At 42.5% G+C, this 20,147-nt stretch overlaps 1 protein-coding gene across 2 annotated transcripts in view; it reads left to right on the plus strand.

Annotated features, from left to right (window-relative positions):
* The window catches only part of xrcc1 (X-ray repair complementing defective repair in Chinese hamster cells 1), a 99,890-nt gene that overhangs the window by 36,723 nt on the left and 43,020 nt on the right, over positions 1 to 20,147 (plus strand). For both annotated transcript variants that reach the window (XM_034174140.1, XM_034174141.1), the window contains 5 exons: positions 5,519 to 5,642; positions 6,046 to 6,152; positions 10,429 to 10,576; positions 10,652 to 10,907; positions 12,209 to 12,325. In XM_034174140.1, the coding sequence (XP_034030031.1) occupies positions 5,519 to 5,642; positions 6,046 to 6,152; positions 10,429 to 10,576; positions 10,652 to 10,907; positions 12,209 to 12,325 (752 nt within the window). The remainder of the gene's footprint in view (positions 1 to 5,518; positions 5,643 to 6,045; positions 6,153 to 10,428; positions 10,577 to 10,651; positions 10,908 to 12,208; positions 12,326 to 20,147) is intronic.

The raw sequence follows: 20,147 nt of genomic DNA on the forward strand, positions 1-20,147 counted from the left end.
CCTTGTGTTCGAACATGGTGTTTGTTATGGGCAGCTCATGACTTGCACAGAAGTCCAATAGCAAATGAATGCTTGGGTTTAGATCAGGGAGGCTGTTCCTCCCAATCACGCCTCTCCAGGTGTCTCTATCATTGCCCGTGTATGTGTGTTGAAGTCCCCCAGCAGAACAATGGAGTCCTCCACCGGAGCCCCATACAGGACTCCACTCAGGGACTCCAAGAAGACTGAATACCCACACCCGCCCGGCGCCTCACACCCTGGGTAATTCCAGAGAAGAATCAGGCCCAATGCCAATCAAGAAGAGTGGTTCCGGAGCCGAGGCTGTATGTGGAGGCGCGGCCCACCAGTTCTAACTGGTAATGCTCCTTCCCCCGCAGCGAGGTGACTTTCCACACCACCAGAGTTAGCCTCTGCTGCTCGAGTCTGGTCCGTCCACACCCTCGACTTTCACTGCCACCCATGGGACAGCGCACCCGACCCCAGCGGTTCCCTCTACAGGTGGTGAGCCCACAGGGTGGAGATGGAAAGTCTGCTTTGCCTTTTTGGGCTGTGCCCGACCAGGCTCCATGGCAAGCCCAACCACCTCGTGCTTGCTTACGAGCCTTTCGTTCAGGCCTGGCTCCAGACGGGGGCCCGGGGCTTCCTCCGGGCCATGTCACTATTTCCTCTTCTTCATTTTTTCATTGTGTTGTTGTGAACCATTCTTAGTCTGCATATGTTTAATCATATTTATTTACATGAAATGAGCATGACTCCTAATTGTATTTTATCTGGAGCCTACATGAGGAAAAGCTTGTTTAAAGTGAATATGACACTTAAAGACAACATAGTCTTATTACATGTAACAAAGGTTATATAATTCGGTCAACCTAAGCGTTTTGGGAAAATGGATGCGGTTCTCCTGTTATATACAACATTTGAATGTCCCGCCAGTGAAAAATGTGCACGCCCCGTGACCAGCTTTCCGCTGAGCACCAAACCTGAAATACGTCATTGCCTGTGGACCGTATCGGCTTGCGCGCTTAGCGGCCGTTGTTTACACTTTTTTTTAGAGGCAGAATCTTTGATTAAACACAGCTCTCAGGGACTTGTTTGTCGACATGCCTGACCAGTGTGTCGCAGCATATTGCACAAACACAAGGGTGAAAGGTTTTAGCCTTTTCAAGTCCAGGCAGATTGATCGAAAGCAGCGGTGTTGTGCGATGCACGAAATGTCAGGCTGCTGCTTCTCCGCTCGCACACACGCATTTGCTCCTGACAGCAGACACTGTCCTCTACCGTCTCCATGTTCTCACCGCTCACTGGAACACCTAAAATGTCAACCCCAAATAATATGTTCACAATAATCTTGAAATGGTCAAGGAACTTGTAAAAATATCAGTGCAATATGGAGTAAACACGGCGGCGGCATGTTCACTGTTGTTTTCGGTGATCTTTTTCAAAACTTTCGCCGTTTATTTCCTATTCTTTTGTGAAAATAACGTAACTAAACATGGATGAATGCAATGCCAGGCACTCAAACTGCAAAAACCCGAAGGTAATGACGGTGGTCCGGAAGAAATAGCTACACTATCGCGGCTCTGGAACAATGACAAAGGCAGTAAACAGACACTAGAATTGAAAATGCTATAATTATAGTGTTATAAACAGCAGCAACAAAAATCAAAGCCTCCCTTACCATTCCGTATTCTGCAGCCTTTCAAAATCCATTGGAATTGGCACGTCTCTTGCCTCTGCTTCAGCTCCGCCGTAAGTACCGTCGGCATTATTTTCACTGTCAGAATGCTCCTGCTTTGAATGTTCGTCCGAAAGATATGGCTCCAATCTGTAAGGTCGAATCACTGCTGCGACATCCTCAGGATCCGAGTCGGTCTCAATTTCCTCACAGAAATAATCCACACTTGAAGAGGAGCCAGAAAAGTTCTCGATCTCGTCACTGTCCATGCTGAGTTCTATCTGTTCCTGTTGTCAATCAAACAGACAAAGATGGGACTCTACACGCTGTGACGTCATGGCATCACGTGACTGCTGATGGAATGCTGCCGGCGCTCTTTCCAAGAAACACACTTTTGAGAAGCTGTACAAACTTTATTTCTCAGTGATAATAATTAAACCCACTTTCAACGTATGTATATTTTGATATTTATATCAGTTTTACCTAATTTTTTAGGTGTCATATCCACTTTAAAGAACCCTTTAAGTGTGACCTGACTGTTTTAAAAGCACTGAAAGTAAATCCTGTTTTTAAATTGAAAAGACAGTTTAATGGTGTGATCTGTTTTCAAGTTAAAGGAATTTCATTGGTGTGTATTGTGATATCTCCCCCCACCCCCCCATATAAGTTGCAAGACCTCTAAAACTAATAAAAAACAAAAAAACAAAACTTAGCATGGCTTATACAGGTGCTGGTCATATAATTAGAATATCATGAAAAAGTTGTTTTATTTCAGTAATTCCAGGGTTCTCCCCAGAAATGTTTAGTTTAGCGGTGCTGGTGGCAGTTATCACCCGACGCGGCGCGTGTTGCGAGTCATTTTGACTGGTTTTAGATGCATTGAAAGCAAGAATAATAGACAAAAAAATTACACTTATGTTATAATATCAAAGTTCTTTTGCATGTTTCTGTCTAAGTTAATAAAATTAACATTGGAAAGTTTAAAAACACATTGTTTGATGGACATAACATTTGCTTTCCTTTTCAGAAATGACACACTGTACCTTTTATCCAATAAGACAGGCAGAGTTTTTCTGTCATGTTGCATACTTTTTTAAAAACAATATAACCCCTTGTCACATACTCGTACAAGTAATTTGATCTGGGGTGCATTAACAACAATAATAAAAAGAAAACGAAAAAAAAGTTCTGCAAGAAGTAAAGAAGTAAATCTGCTCTTTTAAAGATGAAATCCTGGATGGAAAAACTTTTCTGAATCAGTTTTTCACACTTTATTGTTTCACTGAGGCTGTGTGGTGAAGATGATTGTTGATTAAAATTGCTTCGCTGCTTTTTTATAGCGTGTAGTGTCTGCTCTTCTCTCTCTCTCTCTCTCTCTCTCTCTCTCTCTCTCTCTCTCTGTGTGTGTGACTGAATGAGAGACTCGTCACTTTCACACCATCTTTGCGGCTTATTTGCGCAAACGTAGGAAACGTGAAAGCTTTCATCTGTAAAATAAAAACTTAATGTGTCACTAGCTACGCAGGCAGGATCAGCTCTTTTTATTGGAAGACTTTGACAGAGTTTTTGTTCTTTCACTCTCTGAGATGCGGTGCTGTGACTCTGCTCGGCTGCCGTCGGTGGAGGGGCGAGCAGGCAGCAGTCTGTTCAGCACAAACAGTCTGGCTGGATTAAAAAATATCTGAGGACATGGCGCAGTACAACGGCGCTGTCCTAACATTATGATTGTGCGATGCTGTTGTTCCATTGTCTGGGGAGAATCCTGGTAATTCCATTCAATAAGTGAAACTTGTATATTTATTCATTACACACAGACTGATATATTTCAAGTGTTTATTTCTTTTAATTTTGATGGTTATAACTGACAACTAATGAAAATCCCAAATTCAGTATCTCAGAAAATTAGAATATTACTTAAGACCAATACAAAAAATGATTTTTAGAAATGTTGGCCACCTGAAAAGTATGAGCATGTACAGCACTCACTCAGTACATAGTTGGGGCTCCTTTTGCCTGAATTACTGCAGCAATGCGGCGTGGCATGGAGTCGATTAGTCTGTGGCACTGCTCAGGTGGTATGAGAGACCAGGTTGCTCTGATAGTGGCCTTCAGCTCTTCTGCATTGTTGGATCTGGCGTGTCGCATCTTCCTCTTCACAATACCCCATACATTTTCTATGGTGTTAAGGTCAGTCGAGTTTGCTGGCCAGTTAAGAACAGGGATACCATGGTCCTTAAACCAGGTACTGTGTGCAGGTGCCAAGTCCTGTTGGAAAATGAAATCTGCATCTCCATAAAGTTGGTCAGCAGCAGGAAGCATGAAGTGCTCTACAACTTCCTGGTAGACGGCTGCGTTGACCTTGGACCGCAGAAAACACAGTGGACCAACGGCAGCAGATGACATGGCACCCCAAACCATCACTGACTGTGGAGACTTTACACTGGACCTCAAGCAACGTGGATTCTGTGCCTCTCCTCTCTTCCTCCAGAATCTGGGACCTTAATTTCCAAAGGAAATGCACACTTGACTTTGATCAGAGAAAACAACTTTGGACCACTCAGTAGCAGTCCAGTCCTTTTTGTCTTTAGCCCAGGCAAGACGTCAAGTCAGCAGTCTTCCCCATGATTGTGTAGCCTACAGAACTAGACTGAGAGACCAGTTAAAGGCCTTTGCAGGTGTTTTGAGTGAATTAGCTGATTCGAGTGTGCCACCAGGTGTCTTCAATATTGAACCTTTTCACAATATTCAAATTTTCTGAGATACTGAATTTGGGGTTTTCATTCATTGTCAGTTATAATCATAAAAATTAAAAGAAATAAACACTTGAAATATATCAGTCTGTGTGTAATGAATGAATGTACACATTTCACTTTTCACTTTTTGAATGGAACTAAATCAACTTTTTCATGATATTCTAATTATATGACCAGCACCTGTAATACGGTCATTGAGTTGTCATTTATTTTAATATATGAAGAGTGAGAAGGGGTTGGAGTTTGCATGTGTTTACTTCTTCCTGCTCCTTTTCGAGCATTGTGTCTTTGTTGACATACTTCTCTTGTGCATTATTATTTTTTCCTTTGTTCAAAATAAGTTGCCTTCCTTCATTCTTTGGAAATGGGAGGAAGCTGGAGCACTTGAGGGAATCCATGGGAAAACTGGGAGAACATGCAACCTCCACACAAAAGACCACTGCTGAGGCAACAGTGCTTTCCACTAAACCCCTCTTCCACCATTTGCATTATGCATTCTTTTCATTGTAATTGTCTTCAAATACGCCTCGCAGTGTATGCTTAAAGCTGCTTCTGGATCCAGAATATCAAATTCAAAATAAAATCCTTTATTTTCTTGGTCCATCTTTATCCATCTGCTCACCAAATTGCATCAACATCCTTCCACAACTTGTTTTTGTTACGTTGCTCAGTACCAATCATTCTTCTGGATCTCACTTCCAGAATATATTCTGGTTTACTTTCAAATTTGAATCACTTATTACAAATTTCATTGAAATCTGTTCATTACTTTTTGCATTACCATGTTAAAAGACAAGCAAAGGAGCAATCAAACAGACAAGCGCCGGTGAACACATTAAATCCTTGGCAGAGGTAATGAACAGAAATGTTGCTACAAGCAGAGAGTTTTCTGAATGACACACATCACAGTAACCATATTTGATAGTGTTTACTGTTTAATAGCGAGTTCATGACTTCAAGAATTACTACTGTATTGTATTTATTTTTCCATTGATGCGCTGGTGGGAGTGCTGTCTGAAAACCTGGATCCTGCCTGTATGTGTGTATGCTGCACACTACCATCACATAAAACAATGTTCCTTCCTGACAGAAACTGACCAAGTTTGGACAGTTCAAGGTAATGGATGACGCAACTTCATCCGGATCCAGCCTTCAGCCTGGCAGCCTCTTCTTCAGTCGAGACAATGTGGCAAAGTCCAGCAGTCCTCACAAAGGTAGGGGTGTGCGTGTCTGTGTGCCTGTTTGTGTGTGTTGTACCTTCTGTCAAAGTCCAGTTTAGTTACTTGAGCTCCTTGTCAAATAAATAAATAAATGCCAAACAGGTGGAATACTAATAAGTTAGTGGAATATTTATTCCTTTTTAGCTGAACCTCCACATAAAAGAACACTGTCAACTAAGCATACTTGTCACTGATAACGACCTAAAAAATGCCACACCATCAGCTAAGACATGGCTTTGTCTGGTCTGATAAGATGTGATAATGATGAGCTGAAGTTACTTGTCTGTTTTCTGGACAGGAGAGGGTAGATGTCACAGGATTTGTTTAATGACTAATCCATATTGTTAGAATGACACTCCATTGTTCCATTACAGTCTGCTTGTCTCCCACTTTTCAGTGTCTCCTCAGAGTGAAAACCTGAGTTACGCTGCTGTGGCTCTGCAGGCAGGTAGCAGCTCCCATGCGTCAAGCCTCTCATCCACTTCTAATTCTGCATCATTACAGGTACAAAACTCCATTATTGTCTGACATTTTGTGAAGGATAATAAAATGAACATGAATTTAATATTGAATTTTCTACTTAAATTCAATCTTAATCTTTTGGATATAAACCAAATGTAACACTGTATAATTAAAACACATTATTCCATGTATGTATTTAAAAATAACTACAGCAGTTTTTTTTTTATCAACCTTTTATTTCTAAGAGCAACTAGAGCTTTTTTTTTCTTATTATTTCTCCCTCTAAATTCGCTTCCATGTTTATAGTTTGATGGTTTTGCCATCAACCAACTTGGAAATTGCCCAGTGTCACCACTGTCTGAACTAGGGATGGGTATCGTTAAGATTTTATCTATCGATTCTGCTTATCGATCCGATTCCCTTATCGATACCTCTTGTAATTTTTTGTGTGTGTGTGTACTAAAAGTGGGCTTTACAGGTTTTCTATGTCAGTGGGTCAAAGAGCTTTTTCTTATCGTGCACCCGCTCTGTGGAACGGTCTTCCGACTGTGAGGCAGTCGGAGCCCGTGGAGATTTTTAAGTCAAGACTTAAAACCTATTGAATTGTTCTGTGTGAGGCGCCTTGAGACAGCTTTTGTTGTGATTTGGCACTTTATAAGCTGATTAAATTGAAATTGAACAACATTTTATTCGATCTTAAAGTAAATAAATGTGAAATTGGTTACTGGATCCTTAAACTCTGGACATAATAAACTCTACATGGTGGATCCTTGATCTCTGGACATAAACAGAAATAAAATCTGTAGTTTTTGTCAAAAGCATTTCCTTTCAGACATTATTGGCATGAATGTCTGTCCATACATCTGAGCTGAGCTCTTGCAACTGGCTGTGCTGCACGAATGCAAGGCCGTCTCATTTTAGGAGGAAAAAACGTTCTCGTCGATTGTAGTTTATTGTCTGTATTGCAACGTTTGTAAAGAGGTGTCATTTTATTTAAGCAGCAATTCGTTTTGAAGTTATTAATTCTGAGCGGACTCTGTCTCGGCAGAGGGGTGCAGCGTTTGGAGCTGTGCCAATGGAACGGAGGACGATTCTTGTTTCTTGACTGCAACAAGACATGAGTCCCAGTTAGTGACTTTAATCCACACAAAAGTGACTCATGATATTTTAATGGCTTTGAGAGGGGTTAAGAAGCGGACTTGCCGTTTCTGAAGATCAGTGAATCAAAGAACCAACAAGCCAGTGGATTGAAGCATTGCTTCATTGATTCACGCTTCAAACTGGAGTTGCGCTGCAGAAACGGTTGATTACAGACCCGCTGCAGGGTCTGTAATCAACGTAGAGGAATGATCATTTTCCCAACAAACACACTCAAAAACAGCAGCTGCTCTGAAGGACCGATAAGGGAATCGTTAAGCAAAAAGGCTATTGATATCGGTGGATCAAATCATTTCTGAACGATACTTGGAAAAAGAACCGGTTCTTGATACCCAACCCTAGTCTGAACTGATAAATTCTACTAGAGCCTTGCTCAAGGGCCCTGTCATGATGGTGGAACAAGTACTATTCTTCTGTCATCCCTACCCCTTATAATTATGTTCAAGTATATATTTTTTGAAGTGTTTTCAAGGCTGGCTCATATGAAAAATATTTTTTTTGCAGTACTTCCTATGTTAGATCTAAACATGGAGCTTATCTTGACCTCAAAATCAATAAAAAAAAATTCTACTTCAAAACAGTACTGTTTGAAACCTTCGGGTTGCAAAGCTACTAAATATCTCATTCTTTTTAATAATTAAGTAACAGACACAAGAATAGTGGTATGTCTGTTAACTTGGTAAATGTGCGCTGTAAATATGAAGTCTCTATTCTAATGCATGCTTATCGAATGTACTCACATTATCAACCTAACTATCATGGGGATGGGAATCACTGACTTCTGTTGTTTACAAAACATTAAAAAAATTGTTCATTGTACAGTTTTAATAACTGCTGCTGTCACCCCTTTCTGAAGAATATCAGGAATTATAAACTTACGGAATTATATAACACAGTATACTGTTTTATACACCTTGTTGCACAAAGAACAGATGATTCCTGGGATTTATTATTATTTGGTTGTATTATGCATAGAATGGGGAGGGGGAGTTGGCCTTTTTGTTTTTATTACTAATGTTTCAGATTCAGATGGTCTAATTTTTTCTTGGTTGCACTGAGCATAAACATACCCTCAGACAAATTACTAATTACTAATGTTCCTTATACTTAGAAATGTATGCTGTCACAACATAATATGCTTCCTTGCATTCAGTAAATACTTGCTCAATTTGGTTGAAAACTATACTGGCTGTCCCACTGACACACTGGAAAAACATATGAGCATCGGAAATTAAATTTAGATGTAGTTTGTGTCTGTTTTTGTCATGTACAAATCCCTTTCTCATTCATTAAATGCTTTCTTTGTTGGCTGATGTCCGGTGACTCTGTTGAAAAGTTTTATGCATGCTCAAAACTTTGAGGTGACAGTGGCCAGATCGGTATAAATGCAGTTCAATTCCAGGGATGACTGAACAAAGTGATGGAGCCAGAAAAAAGGAGAATAAACCAGGTTGGGCAGTGGCTGATTTTTGGAGTATTAAGTGCCCACAATTTATGTATTAAGTATACAACACCTGGCAAAAATTATGGAATCACCGGCCTCGGAGGATGTTCATTCGGTTGTTTAATTTTGTAGAAAAAAAGCAGATCACAGACATGACACAAAACTAAAGTCATTTCAAATGGCAACTTTCTGGCTTTAAGAAACACTATAAGAAATCAAGAAAAAAAGATTGTGGCAGTCAGTAACGGTTACTTTTTTAGACCAAGCAGAGGAAAAAAATATGGAATCACTCAATTCTGAGGAAAAAATAATGGAATCACCCTGTAAATTTTCATCCCCAAAACTAACACCTGCATCAAATCACATCTGCTTGTTAGTCTGCATCTAAAAAGGAGTGATCACACCTTGGAGAGCTGTTGCACCAAGTGGACTGACATGAATCATGGCTCCAACACGAGAGATGTCAATTGAAACAAAGGAGAGGATTATCAAACTCTTAAAAGAGAGTAAATCATCACGCAATGTTGCAAAAGATGTTGGTTGTTCACAGTCAGCTGTGTCTAAACTCTGGACCAAATACAAACAACATGGGAAGGTTGTTAAAGGCAAACATACTGGTAGACCAAGGAAGACATCAAAGCGTCAAGACAGAAAACTTAAAGCAATATGTCTCAAAAATCGAAAAATGTACAACAAAACAAATGAGGAACGAATGGGAGGAAACTGGAGTCAACGTCTGTGACCGAACTGTAAGAAACCGCCTAAAGGAAATGGGATTTACGTACAGAAAAGCTAAACGAAAGGCATTATTAACACCTAAACAGAAAAAAACAAGGTTACAATGGGCTAAGGAAAAGCAATTGTGGATTGTGGATGACTGGATGAAAGTCATATTCAGTGATGAATCTCGAATCTGCATTGGGCAAGGTGATGATGCTGGAACTTTTGTTTGGTGCCTTTCCAATGAGATTTATAAAGATAACTGCCTGAAGAGAACATGTAAATTTCCACAGTCATTGATGATATGGGGCTGCATGTCAGGTAAAGGCACTGGGGAGATGGCTGTCATTACATCAATAAATGCACAAGTTTATGTTGATATTTTGGACAATTGAAAGGATGTTTGGGGATGATGAAATCATTTTTCAAGATGATAATGCATCTTGCCATAGAGCAAAAACTGCAAAAACATTCCTTGCAAAAAGACACATAGGGTCAATGTCATGGCATAGGGTCAATGTCAATGAGCAGATCTGATTTGATGCAGGTGTTAATTTGGGGGATGAAAATTTACAGGGTGATTCCATAATTTTTTCCTCAGAATTGAGTGATTCCATATTTTTTTCCTCTGCTTGGTCTAAAAAAGTAACCGTTACTGACTGCCACAATCTTTTTTTCTTGATTTCTTATAGTGTTTCTTAAAGCCAGAAAGCTGCCATTTGAAATGACTTTAGTTTTATGTCATGTCTGTGATCTGTTTTTTTTTTTTTCTACAAAATTAAACAACTGAATGAACATCCTCAGAGGCCGGTGATTCCATAATTTTTTCCAGGGGTTGTAGTTCTATGGGATAAACCCTATGAATAATAAATGAATGTTTGGACAGTAAATTCTTTGTATATTTACATTAAACATAGAGAAGGCCATTCATATTTTTTCCACTGTATTCTTCACTTAAGTTGTGCTTTTTTTTTTTCTTTTAAATTGTCCTTACAGGCACCAGCAAAAAGAAAATTTGAGTTCAGCAAAGAGCGGGAGTCTGCCTCTGGCCCTCCTCCATTGAAGAAAAAAAGCCCAAATTGCTCACCTGATGGCAAACCCACAGCTGTTAAACAGAAGGCCTCTCCAGTCAGCACCCCGAAAGGTGACCTCACACACTTTTTTCATACTTAATTTCTACCTGGATTTTTCCCTTAATACCTCCAAATTATCTCAGCAGTCTTGCCAGCACTGAAATCTGCAGATAAGCAGAGAGAGACCCAGTCCAAACCTGACCCTAAACCTCAGCTGAAACCCAGACCACTCAAAGCCAAAGCCCAGAGCTCGGAACAGGTTCAGTTCAACCGACTCATGGAAGGGGTGGTGTTTGTCCTCAGTGGCTTTCAAAATCCTTTCAGAGGAGACTTGAGGGAAAAAGCACTTGATATGGGAGCCAAGTACCGTCCAGACTGGACTCCAGATTGCACACACCTTATGTAAGTGACAAGCAGGAAGAGAATGAGAAAGAAGATAAGTTTTAGAAGTTATCTTTATGGCTGCTTTTACATCTAAGTGTGACTCAGTCCTGTTCATTATGCTGCCTTTACTTGTTGCTGGTGCTAGACAGATAGAAGTTGGACTGTCTTCAATGAGACCTCATAGAAACACTTAAAGGTGCCTTGACGCTTTGCACGCATTTGACTGCCGCGCAATTCATGGTGACAGTGCCACCTGCTGTGTTCCTTGCCGCGCTTTGTGCCACTGGACTCTGCGCATATAAAATAATTACTTTGTCGTGGATGAATCATTTTCTCTGTTTGGCTGATTAAAACACCTCTAATCGCTTCCAGAATCACAGAGCACTGTTTCAGCTACAGAGCCCCCCCCCCCCCCCCCCCCCCCCCACGCTTCATGACGTGGAGAATGCATTTGGAATGGTCTTAAAGGTCTAAAATTGTCTAAAATTTGTAATATTTATATTGTAATGGCTTGATAAAACAGTTGCATGTTCATTCCTTCTTATGAGTAGCTGTAAAATTATGTTTATAATAGATTTAACATCTCGTTATAATCGTTCAGATGACCTGTGCTGTGGTGTGTGACGTAATGACTCACACTGTGTTTTTTAATTGTTTGCAAAATGTTCACATGAAGTTGACATAATTAATGCATGACAGATTTTGAACATTTCAAAATTTTCTTTGCGCACAGTTTACAACAGTTTATAATACTCGTAAGTGTACTCTCTTGTACAGCAGATTGCATACCAGTGCGCAGATCATATTCGTGCAAGTGTCAATGCACCTTAACAGTGGCTGTGAGAAGACCATACTCCGCATTCAAACAGCATGTGCTTTCTAAAGATTAAAAAAAAATTCACTTTGTTGACTAAGATCTGGGCTTTCATTGACTCATTGGACTCAGCCATCAGAAGTCTATCTGTATGTAAGTCAAATATCACAATGTCATAAATTATTTAAAACCCAGTCACATGTCTGTGGTTGAGATATGTGTAGTTACTGAGCTTTTTATTAAACCTTGCACTGCTGCAATGCAGACAATTTCAGTTATACATGAACTGAATAATCATTTTAAGCAGATTTGGTGGCTGATCACATAAGATCATTTCTTTACTCTTTAGACGAGGTGGCAGGATTGTGTAAAAGCCTTGCTCATGTTCGCCAAAATAAAGTTTGATTGTATCTCTGCTGTCAGAACAGGCTGTCACTCTTGTCAGCGTTTCTTTGGTTGTGTAACTCTGTGTGTATGTGTGTGTACTTGGTCCATTAATCTCCAGCTGTGCCTTCGCCAATACTCCCAAGTACAGCCAGGTGAAATCAGCAGGGGGCATCATCGTGCGGAAAGAATGGGTAATCGACTGCCATAATAGGAAGCAGAAGATCTCCTATAAGCGGTAAGGGAGTGAGTGGTGGTGGGGGGTGGGGGGTCACGGGGTTCAGTGGTAATAATGGTAAAGGCCCTTTCACACCGGGCCCACTTCGAATTATGTCGTGCAGCGTCATGACGACACCACGTGGAAACAACCCAGTGCCGAGACGATGTAGCTCAACGCCACAGCAGCACGAGGGGCACAAAAGACGAAGCAATTTATTTATTTATTTATTTATTTTGCATCCTGTGCTCGAAATTAAAGTGGGTTCAACGCAAGTCAGGGCAAAGCGACGGCACTCAATGTAACTGGAAGCCACACCCTCACAATACAACGTTAGCTGATGTCAATTTATGATTCCTGCTGTGTTCCATTGTTCCCAAAGTATAACTCACGCAGGATTGTTTTTATACCATGTATACAATGCAGTAAAACTACACGCTCACAGAGCACAGAATCAAATGCTGCTGCAGCAGCTGCTCGCTCTTCTCTCACAACTGTGTTTAAATAAAGTCCTGCTCACAGACTGATAGATTGCCAGAGACAGGACATTTCCACATCTAGTAAAAAGTCCGGACATCTCCAGTCCACTCATGGATGATTCGTTCGCACGCGCACATGTGAACAATTAAAGAAAAAAAACTGTCTGGCTGCTGCAGTTTGCTCCTGCTCACAGTGTGATTGCAAGAGACAGGACATGTCCACATCAAGTATAACTCCAGACATCTGCACATTTGCTCATGGATGGTTTGTTTGCGCACGCAGCTCGTGGTCAAAGGAAGAAAGATAAACTATAACCGACCTCAGAGCGCAAACCTGCAGCTCAGCACAAGAACAAATATAAACTAGAAGAGAAATCAGAGTGCACAGTCTGGCTGCAGCCAAACTGTGCACTCTGATTTCTCTGTGCAGAGAACCTGCAGGCTGCATCCTCACCTCCTCTCTCCCCCCTGCTGTGCGCACCTGACACAGACATTCCTCCGTCGTCATGACACCCCATGAAGTAACTCGAAGCAGCCCCAGTGTGAAAGGGGCTTAAGGTGCAGCAGTTTTAGTTGTATCAGATGCTAGCCTGCTTTTTTATATTCTGTGTCTTGCTACGTTTTACTCCTGCAGTATGAAATCTGGATTTTTATAGGAGCCACCCAGATAAATACTGACATGGCATGCTCTGTCCTTAATCTGTACCTCTAGATAGAGCAGACTGTGCACAGTGCTTAAATTAATTGGCATACCCAAAAATACACCTGTGACAGTAGTGACATGGTTTCCTACAGAGTGCTTTGGTAACTTTGAACAGTTGATGTCTGCTGTGATCTCAGATTCACCCCACACCAGCTCCAGCAGCTCTCCAATTACATTCCTTGTTTCCTGGGGAGAGTTTGAAACATCAAGATTCATCATTACTTCACATGAGACCACCTATAACAACCTCCAAAAGAACACTCACCCTCTGCATGTGTCTAACCTAATTGAGAGAGTATTTGGGTGGAACTTAATGCAGCTGATATGCGAATTCCTCACTTCTCCATGCTTTTGTAACAATTGTATCTGGCTTAATAGTGCAGCAGATGACAGAATATTTACAGAGGAATCCTGCAAATGGCGATAGAACCACCAAAGTCGGCACAAATACTCCTTAGACATTACTCTTTTGAAAAAATCGATAGGCCACTTGAATTTTCAAGAGGCTGCCAAGTCGGGATCAATTGAACAATTACACAGGGGTCAAAATTAAAAGATGTTCCAATCATATTGAAAACTATGCCACATTGTTTCCAAAACGATATAATTTGGACTATCTATGACTGAATGTTATGGGGTTAAAACTGCAAGAATGATGACAAAGGTGAATTTCAGTTTGTACAGGGGTCAAAAATTAAAGTTGCTCTAATTTTGGTTTTAAAAAAATTAAGCAAGTTATTGGTTAATAGGGTTTTAAAAAGGAATAATTTGCACCATGTGTCATGCTTAGTTATTGGACATCAACATTGTTTGATCTTAACTTTGCAGACCAAGCATTCAGCACAGTCAAAACTATTCCATTTATTAATCCTATTAGTGCAATAAATATGTGCCAGCTTTTACCAAAATTGGAGCAACTTTAACTGTACAAACTGAAATTGACTTTTGTCACCATTCTTGCTGTTTTTACCCCATAACTTTATATTATTATATTTATAGATTAAATGTTTTTATGTAAATTAATTTGTATTTTAGATAATGTCTTGTTAGTGTAGAAAAGCTCAACCAGGGACGGGAGTTGAAAACTAACAGTAGTTATACTCTGTGTGCGTCGCATCAGCTGCAAACTTTGTTTTGTAACTGTTTGATTGCATTGTCCCTGTCAAATAAAATTAAAAAAAAAAAAGTGTCCAGGGTGGCATGAGTCCTTTAGGATGGTGTTGGCTCTCCTGAGACAGTAAGGTCCCCCAGTGTGGGTAGAGGGCACCCAGTGATCATCTCTGTCATTTTGGTAACCCTTTGGAGCTCTTTCCTGTTTACCCCTGTGTAGCTGGCAAAAGAGACATCATGTGAGGATGCCCTCCATGATAGAGTGGTAAAAAGACACAAGCAGTCATGGTTTATGTTATTTTTACCTGGCTGTCTATTGTAGTCAAGTGGCCAATCGGTTTTGTTCAGAGAAATGTCTGAGTATTTCTGGCAAATTTAGTGCTTTTATCAACATTTGCACTATTGTTTAAGTTATCTGTTTCACTTTAAAGATGAGCTGGTTTCCTGCCTGATGTGTACTGCACTCTGCTAGGTTATTTAAGGTTAGCGAGCTTGTTAGCCTGTCATATCTTGAGCTGTAATTGCAGTCACATTTGCCCATGCTGACGACTGAACCTGAGCAGCTGTTATAGTATATGTTAGTTTTGCACAATTAAATGCATTTTCATTGTTGTAAAGCAGATGAACACATCACAAAAGACTACCTAAGGTGCAGTAAATGAGACCAAAAAAAAAAAAAAAAATTCCACTATTTGCATAAGCTGTGGGATAGGGTAAGATTTGACCCTGAGTGCTGGTGTTCATTGTTTTCACAGTGATTTAAGTGGAAAGCCAATAGAAGGAATTCAACGTTTGTGGTGTTTTGGTGAAAGTGGTATGTCCGGGAAAATGGAACAGCCGGAAATTACATTGGGCTAATTTAGAAGGTGGATAGTAATTGAACCTAAAATATAGGCTAAACAGATGCACTGGGACTGGAGATGTCACAGTAGCAGAAATGTAGTAGTCTGTACCAATATCAGTGAAATGACGTGATTCAAGGGAAAAAAATTAGATTGTCTTATTCTTTTCAGCTTTAAATGAGCAAATAATGCACAATAGCATAAGTAGATACAATAAAATCACTTGATCCACAGACGTCAGTCTGACATAGGCCCGGAAGCCTATTTTGTGGCTGTGCCTTATTCTGTGATTCTGTAACACGAAGCAAATGAGCCCATCCCCCTCCAGGTAATACACCAGTCTGACACAGGTTACATGCTTACTTGCCCAGCCAAGGCTGGTGCCCACTTACAGCTGGGTGGACTGGGAGAACGTTATTGAAATGTCTTATCCTAGGACACATGACCAGGGATCAAACCTGGGTCTCCATATTGGTATCCATCTATCCACTGCAATACCTGGTCTGCAGAGTTGTTAGGTCAGCCCACAGTACACAAATCTAGGTCTCTGTTTGTTTTAAATCACATGAGGGGAAAAGAAATCATGGGGTGGGGTGGGGTTTTTTTGGGGTTGTTTTAGAAATTTATAGTTTCAGTTTAGTGCGTTCCCACTGGGTTAATGTTTTTTTTTTTGTTTTTTTCCTTCCCCCTGTCTGCATATATAGTAATGGAAAGTGCCACACTGGCAGAACCATTTATGAACATTAATACCCATATATGCAATTTATTCTTGCAAGACAGAAGGTATGTAGTGCATAAGTGAATGTGGTGTGTGTGTGTGACCCCCATCCGCCCTTTCCGATCAGCCTACAACATCCTACTCAAAGCCAACCGACAACTTCTGTCAGGACGGGCCAACCACCAAAACAACACAAAGACGGACAAGAACGAGAGACAAGTGGTGAAGACAATAACTGTGACGTGAGACACCGAGGAGACGGGGCCCCAACCATAACACATACCATGACAAACAACCACACATGAACAAAGAGTGACAGCAACAGTCTGTTGTCTAATTAGTGAGCTTCCATACCCTAATCGAGAACACTGTAGTGTTAATCCTCTTAAGAGCACCCAAAAACTAAATTGTTGTGACGGCCACAAACACATGACCATCCACACACAGAGACCCAGATCACAGCTAAATATCCGATCACTACTGTGGCTGGTGTGTTGGGCCAAGACAAGAGTACAGAACCTTACCATATGACATGGACACGTCAGAAGCCACGCGGCCGGCCACGAGCACCGATGGAAGTGGGTCCAGGAGAAAAGGGGCAGCGGAAGGGCACGGGGGCCAGGAAAGGCAGCCCCCAGAGCCACCAGGCAGCACAGCAAACCAACAGGGGAGCGGCCCGACGGCGCTGGAATGCACCCCTGACACCACCCCCCACGGAGGCACAGGGAGCTGCCCCAAACCCAAGGGAAGCACACAGGGTACCGGCATAGGCCCACCAATAGGGGGAGCCCCAAAACCACGCCACCAGGGCCACGGTCCCCAAGGGCGGGAGCCAGTGGCGGCAAGGACGGAGAGCAAAGGAGCCACCGCAACCGAATCCAAAGCACAAGGTAGGAACCACTGAGCCACACGAGGGAGGCCCAGACGGGGCCAGGAAGAGCACAATGCACCCCGACGCCAGGCCTTCCAGCGCAGCCAGCAGGGCCACCAAAGCCCATGACCAGGAGACTGCCCATCCTGCGGAGACCATGGCCCCCCATTCCCCCAGCAGCCGCCAGCCCCCAGTGCCAACACCCGCGCCCCATCGCCAGATCACAGTGGAAGGCTGCAGCGCACAGCTGCACCACAGACTGCCCTGCAAACCCATCCCCAACACCCTACCGCAAATCAGGTGAACCCTACAATGTGCTACTTACAACCCAATATGATGTGCGTGCAGGTGCTAACCTGGTGAAGTGCATTAAAAGGGTGTGACACGTGAGGCTCAACCCCAAGCAGCAGGCGGAAGGAGAGGCGCGGCAAGGGGAGGAGGCCACCCACACCAACCCCACCGGGCCCCCAGCCCCAGCTAATCATCGACACAGTGGCAAACCGGAAGTTGCTTGACAAAATGGAGCCGCCCACCCTGACTTCCTGAATAAGGTGAATAACAGCTGCTGTCTGCACTGCATAAGTCCATAGCTCTTTTAGCAAGTTACTCTCAATTAGTAGACACCTAGCCATGTCAAAAAGTGACAGTGTTACGTTTTGCTGTGTCGTTCTGGTGTAGCGAGTATGGCGCTGAGGCTTCATGTTAATGAGTTTTTTTTTTGTTTTTTTGTTTGTTTGTTTTTGTAGTGTCTTTACCCATGAACTCTTCAATGTTGTCAGATCTGATTCATTTTACCTTCCCATAAAGTGCTGTATCTGCAAGAAACGTCTCTGTTGCCTGCACTGTCTCACTCTTTTGTTTCAAGAAATATCCAAATACCCACAGTGGGGAAAAATGCTCAGTAAATGACAGTGCATATCTGTGGCTGTCTCCAGACTCTGGGTCTATTGGTGCCGCTATGTCAGTGTGTACTAGCTCTAAGGCTGATTTAGCGCTCATATCAGGGTCTCTATTCCTTGTCTGAATGAACTTTCCCTGAATGCACACTTCACAATGTGGTGCAGTATTGTTTGGCTTTCCCTTAATATTCACAACTCCTTGTAATTTCTGTACATCATCAAATTGCAGTGACCAAGGATCTCATGCCATTTATTTAGGTCATAGCAGCTCATCACATTCATCATTCTCAGTGTGCAAATAGTACAGCCTATTATGCATGGTAATGTGAAATTTTGTGCTGTTTCTATGTATTAATACTTCCCTTTTTGAAGATTACAGTTGGTCCATTTGCAGTAGCTGTCTCACAGAAACATGTCCTTGGAGTATGATGAATCAAGTATATCTGGGCGTCACCTCTGCGCGCTGCATTTCGTGCCACCAGCCAACTCCATAAAGTGTGTTTGGGGCTGAAAACTGTCATCAAAGTCTCTGAACTTTGTATTGTCTGTGCCGATGTGTGAAGTTGCTCCTGAGTCCACCATCATCAGGCCCCGCACGTTGATACTACGGCCTGACTCAGCTGTCCCTTCTTCATCACTCACCCGGAATATGAACTCTGTGCTGCTCACCTCCACGGAAGCCTGTTTCACATCGGTGTGTCGTTGTCTCCTCGGTGTGTGTGTGTGTGTGTGTGTGTGTGTGTGTGTGTGTGTGTGTGTGTGTGTGTGTGTGTGTGTGTGTGTGTGTGTGTGTGTGTGTGTGTGTGTGTGTGTGTGTGTGTGTGTGTGTGTGTGTGTGTGTGTTGCTCTTGCACATTCTACACCACTGTTTGCGTCTCTATCCATTAGCTTTATATCTTTTTGTCCACATTTTAAGCACACGTCTGTGCTGTTGGCTCTGCATTCACCTCCAGATGCTGCAGCGGCTCTGCCGCCTTTGCTGTGCCCGAGCCTTCGTGACTTTGTCTGGTGCCGCTGCACACATTTTTTTCAGTGTCTTCACAACTTAGGAGATTAGTCTTGAACTCTGAAAAAGATAACTGTTGGTCACTTTGTGTGATATGGACGGCGAACGGTTTGAGTGATTGAGGCAGTCCCTTTAAAATCATTGCCACCAACAGCCTGTCGGTTAACTTCTCATCGGCATTTCTCAGAGTGGTGATGGTCTTTTCAGCAAGAATTACATATTCTGTCACACTTTCACTACTTGGCTTCAGCAGGGAGGTCAGTTCTGTATACGGGCTGATCACACATGGTTGACCTGTGCCGGCATAGTAGTCTAATATTGTCAGTGCTTTGCGTGCATCATCAGCTGCTGCTCGCGTGACCAGTGACAAACTTTTGTCATCAAGGACCTGAATTAGCTCCACGTACACCTCAGCATTTTCCTCCACATCTTCGTCTTCTTCACCACCATCTGTTGGCTCATTCAGAATGGTTTCTTTAAGTTCATATTTCTTCTTCCCATCAAACAATAGCCGTGACCAGCTGCTGCTCGACTTAACGTTCCTTCGTTTCTCGCCGGACATAATTTACATTGCGACTTTTCTCTGTAGACTGCTGGAACTTCTGGGTGATTCAGAGTGGCTCTGGGCCCGTAACCTGTTGGTACAGTCATTAAATGTGGTAGTTCTGCGTGTGCACCATGGATACAGCTCCATGGTGTGCACCCATTGCAATACTGAAGAATAATGGGGAAAAAAATTGCACGTGTGGCGTCAAACTTGCTTTCGTGACCAAAAATAACTCTCACAATGAGGTGGCTGTTGTAATTAATACACCTGCGTGGATCAGCAGATCACGTGACTTCATAATCACATGACTTCCCAATCCATCCATCCATCCATTTTCTTCCGCTTTATCCGGAGTCGCGTCGCGGGGGCAGCAGCTCAAGCAAAGCCGCCCACACCTCCTGATCCACACACACACACACACACACACACCTCCCCCAGCTCCTCTGGGGGAACCCCAAGGCGTTCCCAAGCCAGCCGAGAGATGTAATCCTTCCAGCGTGTCCTGGGTCTTCCCCGGGGCCTCCTCCCAATGGGATGTGCCCGGAACACCTCTCCAGCGAGGCGTCCAGGGGGCATCCGAAAAAGATGCCCGAGCCACGTCAACTGACTCCTTTCGACGTGGAGGCTCAACTCCGAGCTCCTCCCGAGTGACCGAGCTCCTCACCCTA

This window comes from Thalassophryne amazonica, chromosome 7 (assembly GCF_902500255.1).
Source record: "Thalassophryne amazonica chromosome 7, fThaAma1.1, whole genome shotgun sequence".
Lineage (NCBI taxonomy): Eukaryota > Metazoa > Chordata > Actinopteri > Batrachoidiformes > Batrachoididae > Thalassophryne > Thalassophryne amazonica.